This window comes from Leishmania panamensis (assembly GCF_000755165.1).
Source record: "Leishmania panamensis strain MHOM/PA/94/PSC-1 chromosome 15 sequence".
NCBI classification, from domain to species: domain Eukaryota; phylum Euglenozoa; class Kinetoplastea; order Trypanosomatida; family Trypanosomatidae; genus Leishmania; species Leishmania panamensis.
In genome coordinates this window covers 258,417-279,462 of record NC_025860.1, presented here as the reverse complement: position 1 = coordinate 279,462, position 21,046 = coordinate 258,417, and the positions used below count along the sequence as shown (strand labels likewise).

The following is a 21,046-nucleotide window of genomic DNA, read 5'->3' as shown; positions in this document are numbered from 1 at the left end:
CTTGCCTGTCGAGATGGTGTGCTGGGCATGAAGAAGAGGATGACCACTGCTGCCCAGGAACCAGAGCACCCGCAAGAGACGGTGCACCACAAGATCGACGATCCCATTGTAAGCGAGCAGGACGCCAGTGCGTGACACCGCCGGCATCGTTGTGCTGTCGCCTGTCTGCGCGGGTGCGTCGCCGAGGCGGCTGTCGTTGTCATTTTTATTCTCTGCACGCACGCGCTTCACTGCCTCGGGCCTGCGCTGCCGCCTCTGCCATTGTTCTCGAAGGGCGAATAGGAGGCGTGGCACTAAGCTGAAGCCCTCTTCCAGTCGCTGCGCTATTGTGGCTGCGCTGCTATCACTCTTATTAGTCGTACCGCCGCTCCCCTTCCTTCGAGCAGAAGCGCCACCACAACGGAGAAGGTCCTCGGGGAGTACCGCGAACCGCTCCAGTATCGTGGCAGCGCAGAGAAGCACTCGCACCACAGCTATGTCGTCGCTTGCAGTATCACCGACACCGGCGCTGGGGGGGTCAGTGCGCGGCACCAGGTGCTTGATGATAGTGGTCAGCAAGGCGGGGAAGAAGGTGAGCAGACGCTCCGCCACGTTGCTTTGCTGGTGAAAGACAGGAGTGGACTGCGACGACACTGACAGACTCGTAGCGTCACCGCGGTCTCTTTTCGCGCTGCCGTGGTCCTCGCCTGCTACGTGGAGGTGCGGCGCAACACACGGGTAGAGGCGCATCACCTGGGCAAACAGACGCACCGACATCTCCAGAAGCGCCACGGAAGGGAAGCGGAAGGGCTCTGGTGGCGTCGAGGTAGCGCACGGCAGAGAAAAGACGATGGAAAAGTAGTCCCGGATGAGACGCCATCCCTCCTCGGTGCCGGTGAGAGGGACACAGACCATGACGAGAGCCAGCGCCAGCTCCAGACGTGCCTTCATCGCTTTCGACGATGGCGCCGTCGCCACCGCTGCTGTTGCTCTTGCTGTTGCAGAGGGCGTGGCAGATACACCGGCAGAGGACATGAGCAGCAGCTCGTGCATTGTCACCGGCATCTTCTCAATGAAGAGGGCCTTGATGTAGTGCACCCGACTCCGTGAGAAGAAGTTTACATAGCCGCTACGCCTGCTACTGCTGCCAAGGTACTGCTGCTCCAGCTGCTGTTGGCGCTTGAAGAAAACAAGAACGGTGGCGAACGACCGGGCAAGGGCTGAGGCCATGGCAAGCTTGTCCTCTTGCCGCAACAGCTCCAGTCTCAACTCCATCAGCTCCTTCCAGTGGTTCCCCCACTGCGGTGCGACATCGTCGAAGAACGAGTTCACAAGCTCAGGGTAGCGCCAGAGAGCGCCACCGTTGCCATCAGCAGCGTCACTCACGTCGGAGGCTCTGACAACACGTGATTCGACGCCGCTGCAGAGCAGAGGGTGTGTGTGCAGCAGCTCAGCGGTAAGGGAATCCTCAGCTGAGGCGCCGACGGCACGGCTGACACCCTCGCCGAGGAAGACGCTTAGTAGCACTGGAAGCACCGCCATGTGCTTCGTTCGCAAAACCAGCGAAGAGACACGTCGCACCAGTGTCAGCATCCACAGCTCTTCCTCCTCGAGAAGTGTGGCGGCACGTGCTTGTGCCGCCTCCAGTGCCGCTGCAGTGGCCGTACCAGCTGCTGAGGTCGCAGTTGCAGCCGGCGATGCAGACGCTCCCATGGTCAACTCGCTGCCAACCATCACCGGGGAGGTGTAGTAGTAGGAGGTCTGATGTTTACAGACGGCACGTGCGGCGGCGCGCACCAGAGACGGCGGCGCCACCTGTAGTAGGAGGGAGAGCAGCTCGACACCTGAGACACGAACAGGCTTGAGGGCGTGGGTGAGAGCCACGTGCACCGCTTGCAGAACTGCCTGGACGCGGTCCACCGAGGTGGACTCCAAGACGCCTCCTGGCACCGCAGCACTGCTGCACCGGCCGCCATCTCCGTCCTGCCTGTTGAGGAGCAGCGCGTTGCAGCGCTGGAGATCCGCAGCCTCATGCGTAGGGTTCGGTCCCAGGGACGACGAGGGCGTGGGCGCGAAAGACCCATCTCGCTTACATGATATCCACTGGTAGTCCACCAGGACTTGGAGTGATTGCAGTGCCTCACGACGCACATCGTCGTCCGTGTCGGTGACGGCCTCCAGTGCGGCCGCAAACGACTTGAGCCTCTCGAGTGGGCTCAGGCCACTGAGACGCGTGGGGGAGGCATCAGTGGGGGACGGCACTCTTTCAGCAGCCGCAGCGCACCGCATGTACTCCTCAAAGACGTTTGACTTTGCATCAGCCGCAGCCGCCGCGTAACCACCGCTTCGTGCCGCCGCTGCAGCCGCCGCGGCGCAATCCTTTTCTCTCTGAATGCGTAGCAGGCGCGTGAGCGTCGCGAAGGCTGAGGCTCGCTGCGCCGGCTTGTAGTGGCGCGTCGCGGAGAGCAGCTCCGAGAAGCTCTGCACGGCGATGATGGGGCGCTTGTGCTTCGACTCACTGTTCCTCATCCCCGCAGATGTCATCTCAGACGACGCAGGGTGCGCTGCTGGATCTTTTACGCACGGCGCCGCCATGGCAGCAGACATTGCGGTAGACGTGGCGAGGCGCAGGGTGCGGGCGTGAACCTCTGCCCGCGTGGCAGTGGCCGGCGCGAGCTTCTTGCGCCCGACCTTCTGCCTGCGAATCGCAAAGGCGCTGTCGCCCTTTGGCTTCTTCTCTCGGGTGCGCACCATGATGATGATGATGATGACGCGGACTGGGAGGGAGGGGGAGAGAGGGAAAGAGTGAGGTGTGAGCAGCTGCAGGTGGAAAGCGGCTGTATGTCTGGTGATGGTGAAACAAAGGAGAGGGCGGAGAGCACGGTGAATAGATGAGGAGATCCACTTAGACGCTCAGCGCATCTACACACGGGGAGTCGAAAGAGTGCCACAGGTGAGGCAGATGAGGAGAGGTGTTGGGAAGGGGGGCGGCGGGCGGGTGGAGGGGATGAAGTTGAAGGAAGAATTTGACCATTCGAGTGAAGCAACAGCAACATACCTCTGATTACAGAAGGGAAGAGACATCACTTCCCCACAAGCGGCTGGCAGACGCCTCGCAGCTGCTGTTGTTGCGCTGTCGTGTTCTGTCGCCAACCATCTGGGCTGTGGTGACCAGTGCGTGGAAAGAAGACAAGACGGGGCAGAGCGGCGGGGAGGAGGAATGTAAAAGAGGAAAGCGTAATCGAAGTGTCCACTACAGGTGACTCTTTGCTTCACTCGGATATGGGTATGGACAGAGATAATGAGGGTGTGTGGGGAGATGTTGGTGGTGGGCCGGGCACCTGGCTGAAGAACCAGTAGATGGGAGACCACTTACATCAGCGCTGCGACCTTTGCTGCTGTGCAACTGCACCACTCAGCACCACTGAAGTAGGAAGAGTCGGTGCTGACTTTTTCTTGCTGTTAGAGGAACTGCTGCTGCGCATCGCCATGAACACAGCTGTGTTCATGGCGTTGTGTGCTGCCGCACTCCCCCCCCGTGGAATCGGCGCAATCGAGGGAGAGCGAGAGAAGCAAGTGGGGAAAATCAGCCAAACAGAGGCGCACACGTGCTCAGGTAGTGAGCACACATCCGTCCTCAACTCTATCATGCAAGCCCGTCTCCTCGCAGCTGCGCCGTTGAGTGAGCGCGCGTTTACGCAGAAAAACAAAAACCGCGTATGCGTATAGGTCGTGACGTGCGCTTCACTACAGAGTCACTGGACGGGCCAGCGCGTGTGATGCCCCACGAGAGAGAGAGAGAGTGGGGATGGGAAGAGCAAGCGAAGGTCACATGCGATTGGGAGAGGATGTCTTTGAGCGTAGTCGAGCGAGAACAGCATCGGGACACCGCGCCTTCCCACTATCATTATGTGTCGGTGCTGGTCCCTGTTCCCACCAATTGGGGTTCAGGAGTGTGGACAAGACAGACGAGGAGGAGGAGAGAGGACTAGAAAGGGTTCTTTTCTGCCTCATTTGAAGTTTGCCACTCTCGCCCGCCTCTGGAGGCTAGAGGAGAGGGGTCGGAAAGACGGAGGGGGCAGGGTGCACACACGGATCTACATCGGAGGCGAGCGGAATCGAAAAGACTCGACCTCCTCACCAGACACATCTCGACGGCAACCAGCCCCTCGCCTTCCAGGCGCTCTGTGGCGTCACTGTTTGACCCTCTTCTGGCATCTCCCCATTCCGCCACACGATCGCCGCCATCCCCGACAGACGTCCTCCACCGCTTCTCATTGTGTTCTTTGCATTTTTGTTTTGGCGGCGTTGAGTACTCTCCGAAGATCATCGGTCGCCGCCTACTCCCCCATACACCTCGCACATGTAAGGTGCATGTAAAGGGAGAAAGAACGTCGGTGCGATCGAGAAAGACAGCGAGATTGCCGCAGACCGCTCATGTGGTGGCTTGCACGCCCGTTGCTCACAGGTAAACACGCAGACAAACAAGACACACACACACACACAAGAGTGTCGCACGACTGGGTAGAGAGAGAAGGAGGGTGAATGGGATGAGCAGAGTGTGATGCACATTGCTGTCGCTCCTGATAGACACACGCGCTTCTTCGGCACTCACGCACATTTGGGCGGACAAATACCGCGGCGCCATCGCGACGCTCGCGGCTCTCCGTCATCCTCTCGACATGCAGTGGGGCTCGCGGGTGCGTCTCGGCCCCCCTCTCGAACCCCTTTGCAGCGCTAGCCGCCGTTCGGAGCTCCGGTGAGGTCGACAAGTCGAATCCATCCGCCTGGTTCGTGTGCAGGGGGAGGCTGAGGAGGGCCCCTTGTGCCGACACAAGGGCTTTTGATATGGCGGACCACTTTGGCCACGCCGCCGCGCGGACACCTGGGGGTCTGTCCGGGAAGACGTACCACCCTCTCGGACAGGCCCGCCTCCCTCCCCCCGTCGAGGGCCAGGGAAGGGTCTACCGGCTGCTTGCCTTCTTCGCCGGCCTCCGTCGTTCCCCAGCTTTCCTCGAGCAGGTGGAAACTCAGCTGGCCAGGCTCCCGTGTCGCAGACAGGCGGGTATTCCACTCGCACGACGCTTGCGCTGCACTTCGCCGCGCCAAAGCCCCGTTGTGGTAGGCCGGGTGCTCGGCGGCGGGGGCAGCCGCTGTCACCGCGGCGAGTGCCATCGCACACTCCTCGGCACCGTCCGAGAGAATGGCGCACGCCGTAGGCGCCCCTGCCGGCTGGGGTGCGCGAGCCGGGCTTCGCGCGAGACAACGCATTCTTCCCGGTGCCGCTCTTGCGTCCGGTCCTTTCTCAGCTCGTCAAGGAGTAACGCCCTCGTCCGCTCCGCCTGTCGCGTTATGGCCCCTCAGGGGCGCACCCCGTTGTCCGTCTCGACCTGGACAAAGTCGTGCACGCCTTCGTGCGCCGTCGCTTCCGGCAGCCCTTTCCCGCCGTTGCCTCGCCGACGGCCTCCGCGGCGCCTGCCAAATCCGCGTGCACCCCCTCGTGCAACGTTTTCTCGTCGATCGCACTCCTTTCGCCTTGAGCTGCTGTTGGGTTTGGGTGTACTACATCACAGGCGCCTCCGTCCCGACGTGGGCGTTTCCCGGCATGGCTGAGCTGAGCACTGGTGAGAAGAGGTGGATTTAAAAAGGGATGATGTGCATGCGCTTCTGCGAACCTCACTCGGAGTCGGTGGTGCTCGGAGGGCGGCGGGGCTTCACCGCTTCGCCAGGCATTGAGTGGCATTGCGCGAAGGCGCACATAGGGGGAGGGTGAGGGGAGAGCGCTCCAGCCCAATCCGTTGGGGCTCGTTGGGGCCTGCACGCAGTCCTACCTCGCCTTCGGCCCAGCACCGTCGTCCACCTTCATGTGAGCGTGATCGTTGGTGATCCACTTTGTCTGATCCTCGTCCGAGTTTCGCTGACGAGTTTCGCGACGCGCTCTGAGCCTCGCACGGTTGTGTTTTGCATCACCAAGACATCTACGAGCTGCCACAACATCACACACAGAGGGAAAGACAAGCTAGTCACCACCCTCCCCCTCCCCGAGCACATGCACGCCTAGAAACACGTATAAAGTAAAGCAGGGTCTAATGACTACAGCCTCTTTCCTTTTAGGGGTTACAGAAGAAGCGTTTACTACCTGATGTCTTCTGCGTCATCAACTTGTGAAGCGCTGCCAGCGTTATCAGTATACTGGCGCAGACACACACACACACACATACATATATAAGTGAAAGCAGAAGTAAATATCGGCGCTGCTGCTCAGGCAGAGAGAATGACAGAGTTTGAATGGAGAGGAGAGAGAGGGAGAGAGAGACGATCGGTTATTTTGTCTCCCTCCTGAGGAAGAGGGTGTGTGTGTGTGTGTCGGTCTGGTCATTTCGCGTTTTCTTATTTTCTCAGCGAAAGAGAACGACGAGGACGAAAGCAACACGAAAGGAGAGGCGTAACGTAACACGAAGAGCGAAGAGAGATGCACTGAGCGGTAGAGGGAGAGGGAGAGAGAGAGAGAGTAACACGCTTCTCTGAGCTGTGGAAGAGACCCACACACACACAGATACCCCCCCTCCCCCCCCCCCCCCCCCCCCCACACACATACACACCCACATACACACATGGCGGCAAACAGGCGCACCTTGATGTTGGCTTACGGGCCCCCTAAAGATAATATAAACGGTTACGAAGTTATATGGTGTTCGCCTTTTGCTGCGGATCTTCTGCCACCCCCCCTTCTCCCACTCCCCTCTCCTGCATCCCCACACGATACATTTCTGGTGTGTTCGTCGCTGCTTTGTTTTGGTGTCGGGGGCGTTACTGACCTCTCGTTGCTACTCCTCCAGCGACTTGAGGAGCTCCGTGGTGAAGGCGAGGGTGAGATGATCGTTCTCTAGGAAGTCTTCGGACGTCCCAGGCAGCGCGGCGGCGCGAGTGCCTTCCATTGGGAATATCGACGCCGCGCCTGCGGTGTCCGGGTGGGGTGCCGGATGCGGTTGCTGCGAAGGCGCCAAATCGTCATTGCCGTTGTGGCAAGGTGAGTAGTGCCCCGGAGGCCCGGATGAGGTGGCCGGGAGGTCCATACCTTCCTCAGAGAGGTCGGTGAAGGACTTGTAGGATGGCACTACAGGCATGCCACCAGCCACCCCAGGGCCGTCGTGGTTTGCGTACGAGCTCGGCTGCGTGTAGGGGTTTCCACCGCCGCCAGTCAAGTGCAGTGGTGTGGGTGGCGCGGCGGAGTCTCCCACGTCCTTGTTGTGCAAGGAGGAGCTGTGCGGTAGCACGCTGCCGTTGGTCAAGTCGGCCAACGCCAAGGTCGAGGTCGAGGTCGGCATGTTTGTGGCTGAAGGACCATTACCACCTGTGAGTGGCAACTCGCCCTGCTTGCGAGCACGCCGTGGCTTGCGCTTCACGGTTTCCTGCCACCACTTCCAGCAGCGGGAAGACCACGTAACGAGGATTTCCTCCATGTCCGGCATCCCATCCGGACCGCGCCGCACCGCAGCAGGGGTAGCCGTCGGCGGAGGCATGGCCAATATAGGGGTAGACTCATCATCGCCCCCCGTCTCGGACTCCACGGCCGCACCTGGCTGCTGCGGGTGTGTGAGGCTGTACACAACCTCCTCCATGCTCGGGCAGGCCCGGCGCACGCGCACAAGGCGCTTCGCCACCTCTGACTTTCCCTCTAGGACATGGATGTGACTGTACCAGCGGAGCATGATCTGCTTGTACGCTTCCAGGCGCTGCTCTTTATCGATGGGATCCTCGTTGGCAATGCTGCCTCCACCGCTGCTCTCGTGCTCTTGATCGACGTTGCAGCCAGCACCGCCGTGGCTGTGGCCGTGCACGTCATCCTCGTCGTTGTCGTCCTCGTCGCCGTACTCGTTCCTCGACCATATCTTTCGGTGTACTTCATACGTCAAGGGTGGTGGCAGCATCTTGACCCGGTAGTTCGTCTGCTGCAGCCGCATGAGCTCCTGTTGGTCCGTGTCCTCGCCGGGAGGAGGGAGGAAGCTGTTCGGGGTGCCGGGTACCATGCGGCCGCTGCCTATGACTCCGTGGCCGGCCCCAGCGCCGCCCCCGGGCATCATATACGGCATCATTCCCATCATGCCCTGGGTCTGAATCATGCTGTAGGAGTTTGGACTGTTTGTATCCATGCCGGCCCCTGCAGCTTTAGTGCCCAGCATGCTGCCCATCCCGCGGCTTCCTCCAGCCATTCCAGACACCCCACCGCCAATGCCGGCCCCGGGCGTCATGCCAGTGTGGTGGAGCGGCGACGAAATGTTGCCGCCTACACTCATGTCGCCACCGGACGTCGCCGCTGCAGCGGCAGCCGCGCCGACACCCGTGAAGCTGAACGGCGTGGCTGCCGGGTTGAGGCGAGATAGGCTGTTCGTTGGCACCGAGGTCGACTCGGTTACGCTGTCGTCGGACGGCCTCACGCTCCAGTCCGAGCTCGCGGCCGTAGTGTTATGCGCATCGTCGCGGCCTGAGCCGCCGGCGGCATCGTCACTGCCCCCAGCCGCCGTAGTGGCATGGGACTTGCTAGTATAGCGGCTCGTGGCTTGCATTGCCTTTCGTTAATAACAAAGCAAAAACTTGCGTGGAGAGGATGGGAAAGAGGAGGCAAACCATAAGCACAGGTGAGCACCGCTGAGCGGAGAGTGGTGGGGTGGGGGAAGACGGGGGCAGAGGACGGAGGGGGACAACTGACACCGTGGCACGATGTGGCCCCTTACTTTCTGCTTCTGCAGATCACCACCGCGAAGCACAATAGCCGACAGACGCTCTCCCTTTGCCTTATTTTGATAGTTCGTTGTGCTTGACGTGTTTGCGATATTTCTTTTCTGTGGAAAAACTTCTGTTTGTGTGTGTGTGTGTGTGTGCGGTAGCGGTGCGCGCGAAGACTTCCGTTCCTTTGCCAGTGTGGGGGAGGGAGAGGGAGAGGGAGAAGGAGAGGGAGGGTTACAACGAGAGTACTAGCGAGTCAGCACATGCCGTTCCATCGGTCTGACTTGTGGGCTGTGCGTGCGTGTGTGTGTGTGCGCGCGCACACGATCGCACCGCTCACACCGAGGCCGCACTGGTAGGAAAAGAGCGCATCTTTTATGCAAGGGCGTAGATACGCGTATGCACGTGCTGTGCATCTGCGCTGAAGAGACAGTGGGGCTGCCTGTCCTTCCGGCTTCTTGTCTTGCCGCCCCCTCCCCTGTGTCGCGCGAGTCGTGCCCCCTTTGCGCTGCACTCACCAGATCCTGGTTCGGCTGCTCGGCGGGGGCGCTCGCATGACTTTATACAATGGACCGCGGCTCACACGTGTGGCAGCGGTGGGCCGTGCGCAGCCTTCGTGGGGGAGGGGGCGGTGACTGACGTGTCACATCCACATGAAAGGTGCGCCGGGACCTCCAGCAGAGAAAACCGAAGCAAAAACCTCAAACGCGCAGCGCATCACTCGAAGCACCGCTGCACCTCTGCTGTCGACAGGGCCCGTGTCGTCCCCAACGCGTGTCCGTCGTGGCCCCTTCCTCCGTTGCCCGATTCACGGACGCGGCTCCCCATCTGTTCAATGTCGCGTCGGCGCAGAGGTCGAGTACTGCGCCGGCTGTCGTTAGCGGCGGCATACGTCCCGTGGTGTGTTAGTTGCGGCCGACTTAGGCCATTCGCCCAGCTCACCCGGTGCACACGCGGAAAGCGATGGGCCACGCAGAAAAGCACGCAACCGCCTGGAGAATAGCCGCCCTGCCCTTTTGAGAAACAAGCAGTATTGATGAACTGGAATCGGCAGGGTTCGGGCACTTAAACAACAGTCGTCTCAAGAGATACCCGAGCGGGTCCACACTATTAGCCTTTGAAGTGGTCCGGCGCGCAGGTCGCTGATGGCATTTTCTCCAAGGCTGACGGCTTTCGCCTCGCGGCTGTAAACCACACCTCTTCAAGCGTATACTGGAGGGGGAGGGGCGACCTTCAGTTTCGTCCTTCCTGAGAGTGCCGTGTGCTGGTCGCTCGAAGGATTGCTCGTGCCTGCGAACGGCCCGCATCGTGGGCAGAGGCTGCGACGCAGCGTGCAGGAACCCTCTCGCTTCATTTCGCTGAGTGGCTCTTCTGCCTGTGCCCACCGCTTCCCCCTTGCTCGTTGTTGAGCCCCGGATTATGGCACCCCCCTTGGTTAGTTGCTGTTCGGCAGGTACTGGCTCTCCTGGTACCGTGACTCCGTTGGCTGCTTCGGCTCGCAAACAGGCATTAGGGCCATGAGGCCTCTTCTCTGCTCGGCCAGGGAACGTGCGTCCGCGCGAAAACTGCGTGTGAATGAGGAGGAAGTTGAAGGCTGTGCTCAGGGTTGGTGCACTGTCACGGCCTTCTGGTAGCGCCATGTCGCGCCGGTGAAGTGCGGCGTCGCAGATCATCGCGAAAACGACGGCGGGGAGCTGCACCGTGCACGAGCTAGGGTTGTACAAGCCGATTCTGCGGATGTGGACAAGGTGGGTGACCAGCAAGGCTCAGCTCTTGTCGCCCTGAAGTAAATGACTCCAGGAGCGGAAGTCTCGCCCTGCCCGGTCACAAGTGGGCTCTCCGGGCCTGGGATCGTTGGGCTGCGCTGGCAGCCCTGTGACCCCCGTTGAAGGCGCCGTGGTGGCTTACGCCGCAGCCTGCAGCGTGCCGGTCCGTTCGACCTTTGATGTTGGTTGGAGAATGTGTTGGCCTAAGCCATGCCTGTCGTGCTGCAACACCTTGACGGCATTCAGCTGGTTGGACGTGGAGGAAGCATTTTGGAAGAGCGTCCATCGATCCTCTTCGGCGTGTGCGCTACTTCCCGATGGATCCCCCACCCAAAGAGGGGGGTGGTGGTGGTGGGGGGGGTGGGGGGGAATACACGCGCTCCCAGACCTACATTAACTCGTCACAACTCAGCATCAGATGCTTCCCCTGGCAGCGGGAACGGGCGAACTCCATGAGTCTGCTGAGAACGGCCTCGAGGTGGGGCCTTGTGAGCCGTACCCACAAGGCGATGGATGTACTCCATGGACGCCTGCATCCCCCCGCAGCTAGAGTCGACACGTGCGTAGGGGATGACCACACTTCGTTTACTCTTCCAAGCCTATGAGGCGCAATCCATGGCCCGTGCAAGCGTTGCTGGGCTCCGCGAACGCGAGACTTGGCCACACAGGATAAAGCCCATGCGCAGCTGGCTTTCCAGGATCAGCCTATCGGAGCTCAGTGGACGCGGGGGCTCCTTCCTCTGCCTCCTGAAGAGCACAATCGCATGCAGAATATTCCTGTCTGGCGTCATTCCTCCAAGCGCGCGAGAGAGCGGGGTTGGAATAGAGTGCTATCAATGAAATCTGACATGATAGAGGTGAGTATCTCTGTAGTTCTCCAACAAGGAGCTGGCGCGCTTTCCCTTGCCGCCTTAGGAGAGAATGGAATGTGAGGAGGCGGAGAGAAAGTGATGGTAAGTCGTCAGCATTCACTGTGTCCAGGGTACGCCTACAGTGTAATATAGATGTGCCTATGCGTCTCTTTCCACCACCGCCGCCTCTTCAGACACGGTGCGCACTCGCTGTTCTTCATTAACCTTTGTGTCGTCGCCAACGGGGCTCTTGACGCGCATGTGTGTGCCTATGCGGGTGAGGTGGAGAAGAGAGGGAGGGAGGGAGACATACTGTGCTTCGTCACCTTAGCCCAGCTTCCCCTACCATCACCATCGTTGATTCCTCAGTGTGCGCATCGCACTCTCCATCAGGCAAAGCGATCAAGAGCGAGGGAGAGGGGGAGGCGTTGGGGATGAAGATGGCGCACGGAGGGACACCCCCACCGCCAGGAGAGAGCGAGAGGAATGCGTCGCTACTCTTTCATCTCCATGGGAGATGTGCGGCATGCAGGACGGCGCTGTGCTGACGACAAGCGACATGCGCCGGCCGTTTCGCTGCGAGGGTAGACAGCGCGTAGGGTGGTGCGCTTGTGGGTCGGCTGTTGTGGCCGCACCCAACACACCTGCACGAGAAATGGTGCCCCTTTCAGACACTCCTCCTCACCCTCCAACCACTCCCTTTCACCCTCTTTCATCGTAACGCGCGCGTACCCATGCACCCCCTCACACGCCCCTCCCATGCACATGCGGAATACAGAGAGGGAGAGAGACGCAACCAAAGTACGTCTGACGATAGGGAAAAAATGCGATCGAGTGAAACGGCCACACCCTTGCGAAGCAGAAGAGACAGAGAGAGAGAAGGCACAGCCATCGAGCAACGAGCCAATAGGTGCGTGCACACACACACACACACGTATATACATACATATGTGTGCTGTTCTTTCGCATTTTATATAGGGAGAGGTGGGGGGGGGGATATCGTGGAATTAAGGAAGAGAGCCTAGGCAGAAATACTATGGCAGGGGTGAGTCTACCAATCCCTTCCCCTACCTCAGTCCAACTCCCACGCTATGTAGGGCTTTCCCAATCACGCTGAGCCTCGCGGCAGCTGGCAGTGATGTGCAGTCCGCCAAGCCATCCGTTATGGTTGAGATGTTGTCCAGTTATCGATTGAACACAGAGGAAAATAAGTGTGAAGTCTGCGAGGCCTGCAGTCGAGGTTGCAAGCCGTACTTGGCGCGCGCGGAGCGATCATGAGGTTGCACGTTTCTCATTCTGCTCACTTTCCTTCCTCTAACCGCGGACATGAGCACCTCAGCGGCTAGCGGCCTCTTTGTCTGCATGTTTGGGCTATGCGCCCCACAAATAGCTCTTGGCTAAGCCCCTTTACTACCCGACGGTTATCAGCACTTGAGGGGAGGTGGGGGGAGGGGGAAGGAGTTGAGGAGTCTAGGAGTGTAAATGAGGGGGGGGGCAGGCGAGGGTGAGGGAATGGGGAACCAGGAGTTCATCATAGGAGAGAACAACAGGCACAAGCAGGACGGAGAGAAGGGAGAAGCACGGTAAAGCATGACGCACGCGCGTTGCGCGTGATGATCGGCGAGGAAAGGGAAAGTAAGCGCCTACTCGAAAAAAAGGAGAACGGAAGGCGGGCGCAGGAGTTTTTCTGCTTTGATGTGTTCTTCCACCCAGAGGGATTTCTCAGCGGAGATGGGAGAGGGAAGAAGGTGAGGGGGGGGGAAGCGAGAACAGTGAAGTAGCGTAGAGTGGGGGATGAGACTGCTCCCCAGGAGAGAGAAATGCATTCGCCAAGCCTACCCCCTTCTGGAGATGACTTTTCACGCCGGCGTCCGAGGAGCTTCTCTGGAGGTTTGACATTATTTCCTTTTCTCTTTCTGAGGAAGTAAGCGCACAAAGTCGTCGGCTAAATGGCCTCCCTCCCCCTCCGACGCGAGGCGGGTGGCGCGTGGTGGTGGGGAGCAAACCCCGAGAGGGGGGAGGGGGAGAAATAGCGAGGGAGAAGAGAGCGATTCTTTCGGCCTTGGCGAGGGGGACCACACACACACGTACAGGAACGAAAAAAAGGAAAAATAAAAAAAGAAGAGGAGAAAGTGACAGTACAGCAAAACAGTCGTTCTCGTGGTTTCTCACGCACCTGGTGATGATGGTGGTAGGGGTGGTGGTGGTGGGGGCGATCTGTTGGAATTTGTATTGGCGTGTATTTTACTTTTTTTTCAGTTGTTTTTGAATCTCATCCGACAGCCGTCGCGACTTCCCCGAAAAGACATTCCCTCGCTTGGGCGAACAGAGAGCCAAACAACAACCACCCCAACAACAACGACAACAACAGCGAAACGAACAGAACATGAGCAGCTACGGCAAGAGCGAAGCGTGCACGAACACTCACGTGCCAGCAGAAGCGCGCGAGGAACAGGGGGAGAGCGAGGTGGAGACAGACAGAGAGAGAGAGAGAGACAGACAAAGAACCTACTTCAACTGCGGCAAAACAGTAAGGCACACAACCCAGACAGAAAGAGAGAAAAGGGGAAGGGAGAGATGACACACGCACACGCACCCAATAATGACAACGAAGGAGAAAAATAGGCTGGAAAAGGGAGAGAGAAGGGAAGGAGAGAGACGCACAAGCACACGTACCCGTACACGTGCATCTGTAGAATGTGTGAGAAAGAGAAGCTTCAGCCAAAGCACTGCTTCTACTGTTACTTTTCTGCTCCCCCCTCCTTCTTGTCCATCCTTCTCCGTCTTACGGTTCTATTGTGAATGCCACTGAGGGGTGAGAGAAAGAGACAGGGATGGAGGAAAGAAAGGGGAAACGCAGTGGAGAGTGTCACGGACACGTACCCCCAGAGCAGTTGTACCTCTGCGCGTGTGTGCGTGCGTGTGTGCTAATTACGAACCCTTCACCTTCTCCCCCTTGCTCTTTTCGATACTTGGGCATCTGACTCACTCACTCACTCACTCACTCTCACACACACACACAGAGAGAGAGAGAGAGACGAGAGAGACGAAAAAACAAACAAACAAACAAACGAACACGCACATGCACACGCACGTGCAGGAAAGAGAGAGAATACCGAAAGGCTGGAGAGAGCAAGCCGAAGCGGCGACAGACGGAAGCGAAGGAGGGGATGCGAATCACATACAGAGACGAGAAAATAAACACACACACACACACACACACAAACCCCCCCACCTATGCGCTTACGTGACCCTGACGGTGATGGTGGTTGGACTTGCCCATGAAGGCGTGCCACCTCTCAAAGCGCCACACGGAATTCTGATTGAACGCGCACAATGCACACACCTATACGGTACACCCACTTTCGTGAGGGAGAGCGCAAGGAGGAAGAGAGAGAGAGAGCGAGCAGACACGGCAGCTGAGAGAGGATGTGGCGCGGGTGGGGGGAGGGGGGCTGCCGAGTGGAGGAGGAGCACGCAAAACACACACACACACACGTGCGTTGCGAGAAAAATAAAAATAAAGAGAGAGGGAGGTCACACGTTGAATAGAGAGAGAGAGGGGGAAGGGGAGAGGGAGTTAGTGTTTGACACACAAAAAAGCGCCTGGCTCCTCTCTCTCCTCGCACACACACACACACACGTACGTATATCATCGTGTGTGTGTGTGTTGGTGCGTGTGCGCGCATCATCACAAGTTGCTTTGAGATTTTGGTTTCAATTTTGTTGCGTATACGCTGATTCCCATTCCCCTTTACATGTTCATGGCGCCGTACCCGCGCTGCTGCTGGTGCGGGTGCTGTGATGAAGGCCGTCCCCCCTTTACATACGACGAATGCATCGGCTGCTGCTGCTGCTGCGGCTGCACACCCGTCGCCATGCCAGTGGTGCCGCTGAAGTGCCAACTCTCTGCGTACGGGTTGAAGTTCGAGGACGGGTAGCAGGCGGTGTTGCAGTGCATGGCCGGGCCCATCTCGTCAGGAATGTCGTGCTGAGTATCACCTCCTGACATGGCGGCGTCGTAGTTGTAGCTCGCACCACCCCCACCACTGCCTCGTCCGCCACGGTAGGCGGTTGCGGCAGCGCCAGTGTTGTGGGTACCTGTTGCCATGCCTCCAGCAGCAGTAGCGCTGCCGCCACGAGGGTGGGCATCGCCGCGATGGCCAGTTGTGTTGGAGGCGTACCCGTAGGCACTCATGCCAGCGTGGTAGCCACCACCGCCAGCGCCGCGCCCCCCACGACCACGATACCCGCTCGCGCCAACGCCGCCCTGGGGGTGGTAGCGCCCACTGTTAGGGTTGCCGCCTGTGCTTTGCGACGGCGGCCGACGCGAGCGACCGCTGGCAACTGCTTCGACTGCCGCTGCGACCGTCCGAGACTTAGCTCGTACATCCACGGCCCCGGTGCCCTCCTGCTCAAGTTTCTCCCACCAGTCCACCGCCGTCTCGTACCACGCAGTGAGCTCCTCCCTGGTGCTGCCGTTGCTTCCTTCCCGGCTCATAGTCACGGAAGATGGCGGCGGTGGCGGAGCGGCCGTGATGGCCGCGAAGGCGTCAGACTTGAGTACTGCAGCAACGTACGCACACCACCGCGCACACAATGACTGCACTACGCCAGGCACGGTGAGCACGCGCGCCAGCTCCGGCAGCGGCGGTGGTGGTGGAAGCAAGCGTATTATGAAGGCAGACGGGTCTGATTCGAGGGCGTACACAAGATCCGTGTCGTTGTCATCGATGTCCTGGTGCGGTAATACGTGGGACTGCTGCTGCTGCGCGGTCGGCGATGTGTTGTGAGCGGTCGCGTAGAAGATTGACGGGGTGCGGTACGGATTGTGTTGCGACATGCTGCCCATTGGTGGCAGCGGAGTAGCTGAGAGGACGCTGTGGCTATTTGCAGTGGGGACAGCACCGTAGCTCTGGTACGAGCCTGCGTTGCTGCTGCTGCTGCGCGGGGGCGACATGAGCGGCACTGCCTGTGGAGCGATGTTGGCGCTGCTGTTCCCGTCCAAGTCGAGCATCTCCAGCCCTGCAGGAGACTGGAGCCGCTGCTGTGACGGCGCTGGCACGGATGGCGATGTCACGGTAACGGGCGACAGGTTTGGTGGCAGCATTAGGTTTGGCATGCCACCAGCGGCAAGGGCAGCAGGGGAGCCACTGTTGGCCATTGGGTTTGGCGAGTAATCCAGGAAGTACTGCCGGCCATCTTTCGCAGAGGTGGGAATGCGCTTCAGCACTGGGCCAGACGGGGTGGAGAGGGCAGACCCTGGCGCGATACAGGCCTCGCTGAGCGGACTCTGATGCAGAATCTGCTGCTGCTGCTGAGACAGAGACGCCTTCGTCGCCGAGGGCGGCGGCGATCCTCGGTTGGGGTAGACCGCTCCTCCGAGCAACGCCGAAATGGTCAGCGGGGGCCGCGCACCCCCGGTGGTAGCGGGAGGCGACGGGAGCGCAGAGTTGTTGGTGCCACGAGTCGTACTGGTCACCCCGGCAGGGGTTTCGGCTCCAACGTTTGTGTTATTGTTCAATGAGGACGTTGTGGAGCAGCCGCCGATGCTGGACGCCAGGCGACCCTCCTCTACCACCTCCTCCTCCGGTGGCTTAGCAGCAGCCCCACTAGTGGCCGTGCCAGTGCTGCCGGGCGAGGGAGACACATTGCGGTACGGGTCCCACGTGAAGAGCAGCCGCGGTGCTGTACCAGTGTTCATGATCGGTGAGTTCATCGTCACAGCCGGCTTCACGGATTTCTGTTGCTGCTGCTGATGCTGTGGCTGGATAGTAGCAGGAGACATGGTGGGAGTGACCACTGGCGACACACTGGCACGTTGGAGCCCTTGCGAGTCCTCCCGCGGGATGGAACTGGAGGACATCAAAAACAAATGGAAAAGACAAAGAAGAACAATAGAGACGACGGAGAGGGAGAGAGGGAGGGAGGGGGGGGGTAGGATCCCGGCAAGTTCAGTTGTGTGTGTATATAGAGAGAGAGATATCTATATTGGTATATAATAGCAAAGGAGACGTGTGCGTGCGTGTGTATAGGCACGTGTTAGTGCACTTCTTCGTAGAAGATGGCTGTGCCACGGAGAGGCGAGTCCCCTCCAAACCCACAAAGCACCCCGAAAAAAGACGCGCGCAGACACCGATGGCAGACAAGAGAAGAGTAAATCAACGAAGGCGAGTTAACACGCACACGTACGCACACGCACATACACACACGTAATATAGCAGAAAGGCACGAAACAACGAGGGAGGGGGGAGAAGGGGAAGGCAGAAAAAGAAACGAGAAACGCACAAACAAAAGAGGCAAAAAAAAAAGAAACGCTCTCAGGAGACCCACGCACAATGAAAAAGGGACTTGGGAGAGGGGTGTAGTGTGGACAGGGGGGGGGGGGAATGACTAAGTAGCGATGAGGGAAGACCGGCTTAGGCCGGACAGCCTTAAAACCCAAACACACACACACCCACAGAGGTGGGGAGGGAGACAGAAAGAGTAAAAATGGAAACAACTTGAGATTCAAATATGTTATGTTACTGCGCAGTGCTCGGTGTATTGCACGTGCTGTTGCGTGTGCCTGTGCGCGTGTATCGGCTTCTGTTGCCTTCGTTGAGAAGGCCAACGAGAGAGAGAGGGAGAGAGAGATGGTAAGAAGGGGAGCAGCGAGCGAGGCACTGATAGGTTGATTGGTGGGAAGGGAGGAGTACGGTGAGGGTTAGCCAGAAGACAGAAGAGGAGAAAGAAGTAAGAGCAACGAAGGCAACACGGGAGGAGGCACACACGCACACACACACACACGCACGAGGAAGAGAGGGCGAAGGCGGCAAAGCGAGAGAACTAATGCAGGATAAAGCAGCAGAAATGCCGAATAGCGGAGAGAGGGGAGAGGGGAGAGAGAGACCACCACCACCACCACCACCACCACCACAAAGACCCGAGGCGCAGAAGGAAAGATGGAGGGAAGTGAAACGAAAAACAAAGAACTGAAGAGAGAAGAGAAACGCGAGAGGGCCTGTCTCTGTGTGTGTGTCGGTGTTAATTTGTTCTTCTATAATTTCTTTTTCTATTGAACATGCTCGTGGAGATGAGAGAGGCGTGCGATTAACCTCGGGAGTGGCGGCGGGCGGCGTCTGCGGCGATCGTTTCCGTTGTTCGTGACTTTTTCGTAGCAGAGAGAGGTGAGGCGGGGAGGAGGGAGGACAGAGAGGTGGAGAGAGAGGGGGGGAGAGGGAGGGGGGGGGGAGAGGGGGGAGGGAGGTGGAGGAGGAAGGGGGTGGAGGAAGGGGGGGAGGAGGAGGAATACGCGTGTGCTTGGCGTGACGTAACACTCAAGAAAAGAGAAAGAGAGTCAGACGAGAGAGAACAAAGGAGCTAAAATACGAGGAAGACGCACGTGCAGGCGTAATATGACACCCCTAAACAGTACCGATCACTTGCAACGAAGAAGTGGCGAAAAAAAAAACAAAGAAAAGAACAACGCGAAACGAAGAGAGGAGTGGTGGTAATATAAAGAGGGGGGAGAGGGGAGAGGGGGTAGAGGGGTGTGAGGGAGGGTTATACTCGTGAGGCGTGGATGCGCGTGCGGAGAAAGTCGCAAGGGAAAGCGACACGCACAGAGATAGTTGCTCGCACCCCGTGTCGAGTGCCAACGAGGGAGAGAAAGTGTGCGTATGTGTGCGTGTTGAGAGAGAAGAGAGGAGAGGGAGCAACACACAGGCACCTACAAACGAAGGGCGAGAGAGAGAAGCGATGATGATGATGATATCGTTTGAAGGGAATATGGCGGAGGTCACTGGATTACAGAGCAAAAGAAAAACAAAGGAGGAAGGAAGGAAAGGAAGGAGAGGAAGAAATGGAGCGGTGGGGAGAGCGGCAAACGGGCAATAAAAATGGATGAGCGAGCGAGCGAGCGAGAGGAGGAGGAGGAGGAGGGAGGGGGGGGGCGGATGAGGGGGTGGTGGGTGGATGAGTGAGTAGGGAACGTGACGGGGGCCTGAAGAAGATGGCCGGCGTTTTTCTCCCCCCAGAGGTCTCCGTCTACCTCTCTCTCTGTGTTGATTGTATAACGTTTGCTCGCGGGGGGGAGGGGGGGGGAGGAGGGAGGGGTAAGCGAGAGGGGCGAAGCAGGGACCAGGCCGGAGAATCAAAGAAGAGATGGGACGAACAGGAGGTGGGGATGTCCGTGCTTGATGGTGATGGTCCCACTACTACCACCAATTCTGCGGTGGCACTAGGCCCTTTGCTGATGAACTTTGCAAACACTTTACTCAAGCACAGGGACTCGTTTATGATCGTGCCTGTGTGTGTCTGTGGGGCTGCAGGAGTGTCTTGATGTATGCGGAAACAAAAAAAATGAGGGTTGAGTTTCTCACGTGCCGCCCACGTGTATGGCAGAGTAAGAGTGTGTAAGGAGGAGGAAGTGGGCGAAGGGCGGGTGGAATGGAGGAAGTGGCAGAGGTGAGGTGATCAAGCCCCAATCTCTCTTGCTCTGTGTGACGGTGGCCTCGCAGAGGGTGAGGAGGGGAGAGAAATGGAGAGGCGGAGAAACGCACAAAAAAAAACCCTGCAGGGTTGCCTAGCGTGGTGAGGTAGCCTGAAGGGGTGGTGGTGGGGAGGGCGGGGCGTGCAGTGGTGGAATACGTGAAGATGATCGGGGGTAGCAGACTAGCGAAAAATGAAGGATGCTAAATGTGGGGGGGGGGGCGTGGAAGAGGAGTGACACGCAGCGAACTTGCTACTGACGGGTGGTGCAGGGGTGATTCGGGAGACACACACACACAGCAAGGTGAGCGTGTGCGAGAGACAAAGAAGAGGGAAAAGGGAGAGGCATGGGGGAAATAGAAGAAGAGCCATACAAGAGGTATGTGTGCATGCATCAGTGTAGCCCTACCTGAAGAGCATCTTGAACGTCGACGGTGATGAAGGGGGATGGGGGCTAGAGGGATGTGGGAGAGGGAAAAGGACGGTATGAGGTGCATATACGAACACTTCTCTCTCCCTCACTGTCCACCATCAGCGGCGTGATGAGCCCCGCTACCGTTGGCCTGCCACTTTTATTTGTTAGCCTTTGACTCATTACGCTTCCCGAGCGAATTCGCCTTTTGTATACGTTGCGCCTCCTTACGCATTCGCTTTCACCTTTGTGTTTGCTGGCGGCTGTCGTTTTCCTCCTCGCCTGCTCCCCCTTCCCATTGCCATCTTTTATTCGGTTTCGTGTTGTTATTTGTTGTCGCCACTCCCAGGCCATCCAACCAACCAAAAAGAGCGTGCCTACTTCGTCTTGCACTGTACCCACGCCCCCACAGCGACAACAGCAGCAGCAGCAGCAGCAGCAGCGGTAGACTTCATCGCAGCCACAACCACCGCCTTCGCGGAAGAAAGGGAGGAAGGGGTAGGTAGGTAAGTGAGCGGGGGATCCTACAGGAGAGTACCAAACCTGCGGGTACACACACACACACAGCACACACACGCCTACATGCGCGCATACACACACCTGCGTGCATGTCGGCTTCTTATTTCCCTCAACGATGTGAGAGAGCATCAACGAAGAAAACACACATTTTGGAGAAAAAGAACACACACACGCCGACGCATAGAAGGGCGCAGGAGCGGCGCTGCTCTCTCCACCTTCTGCTCGTCGCCTTCTTTAAAGGCACCGTCAATACCCCCCCCCCCCTCCCTTCCCCTCCCCATACACGTGAGCGCGCGTATGTGTGCCTCGCCACACCATTG

The 21,046-nt window shown here is 58.7% G+C and overlaps 3 protein-coding genes across 3 annotated transcripts in view; all 3 read right to left on the bottom strand.

Annotated features, from left to right (window-relative positions):
- Positions 1-2,733, bottom strand: part of LPMP_150670 (hypothetical protein) — a gene marked incomplete at both ends in the record, with an annotated part of 3,069 nt that extends 336 nt beyond the window's left edge. Inside the window, one exon of the mRNA XM_010699140.1 lies at positions 1-2,733. This exon is cut by the window's left edge and continues 336 nt beyond it. Within this exon, the coding sequence (XP_010697442.1) occupies positions 1-2,733 (2,733 nt within the window).
- A 4,073-nt stretch (positions 2,734-6,806) lies between these two features.
- Positions 6,807-8,231, bottom strand: LPMP_150660 (hypothetical protein; the record flags this gene model as incomplete). The annotated part of the gene is made up of 1 exon (XM_010699139.1): positions 6,807-8,231. One exon carries the CDS (start codon positions 8,229-8,231, stop codon positions 6,807-6,809), a length of 1,425 nt encoding a protein of 474 aa, XP_010697441.1.
- Positions 8,232-15,077: 6,846 nt separating this feature from the next.
- LPMP_150650 (hypothetical protein) lies at positions 15,078-17,189 on the bottom strand (the record flags this gene model as incomplete). Its single annotated transcript, XM_010699138.1, has 1 exon — positions 15,078-17,189. One exon carries the CDS (start codon positions 17,187-17,189, stop codon positions 15,078-15,080), a length of 2,112 nt encoding a protein of 703 aa, XP_010697440.1.
- Positions 17,190-21,046: the final 3,857 nt, after the last annotated feature.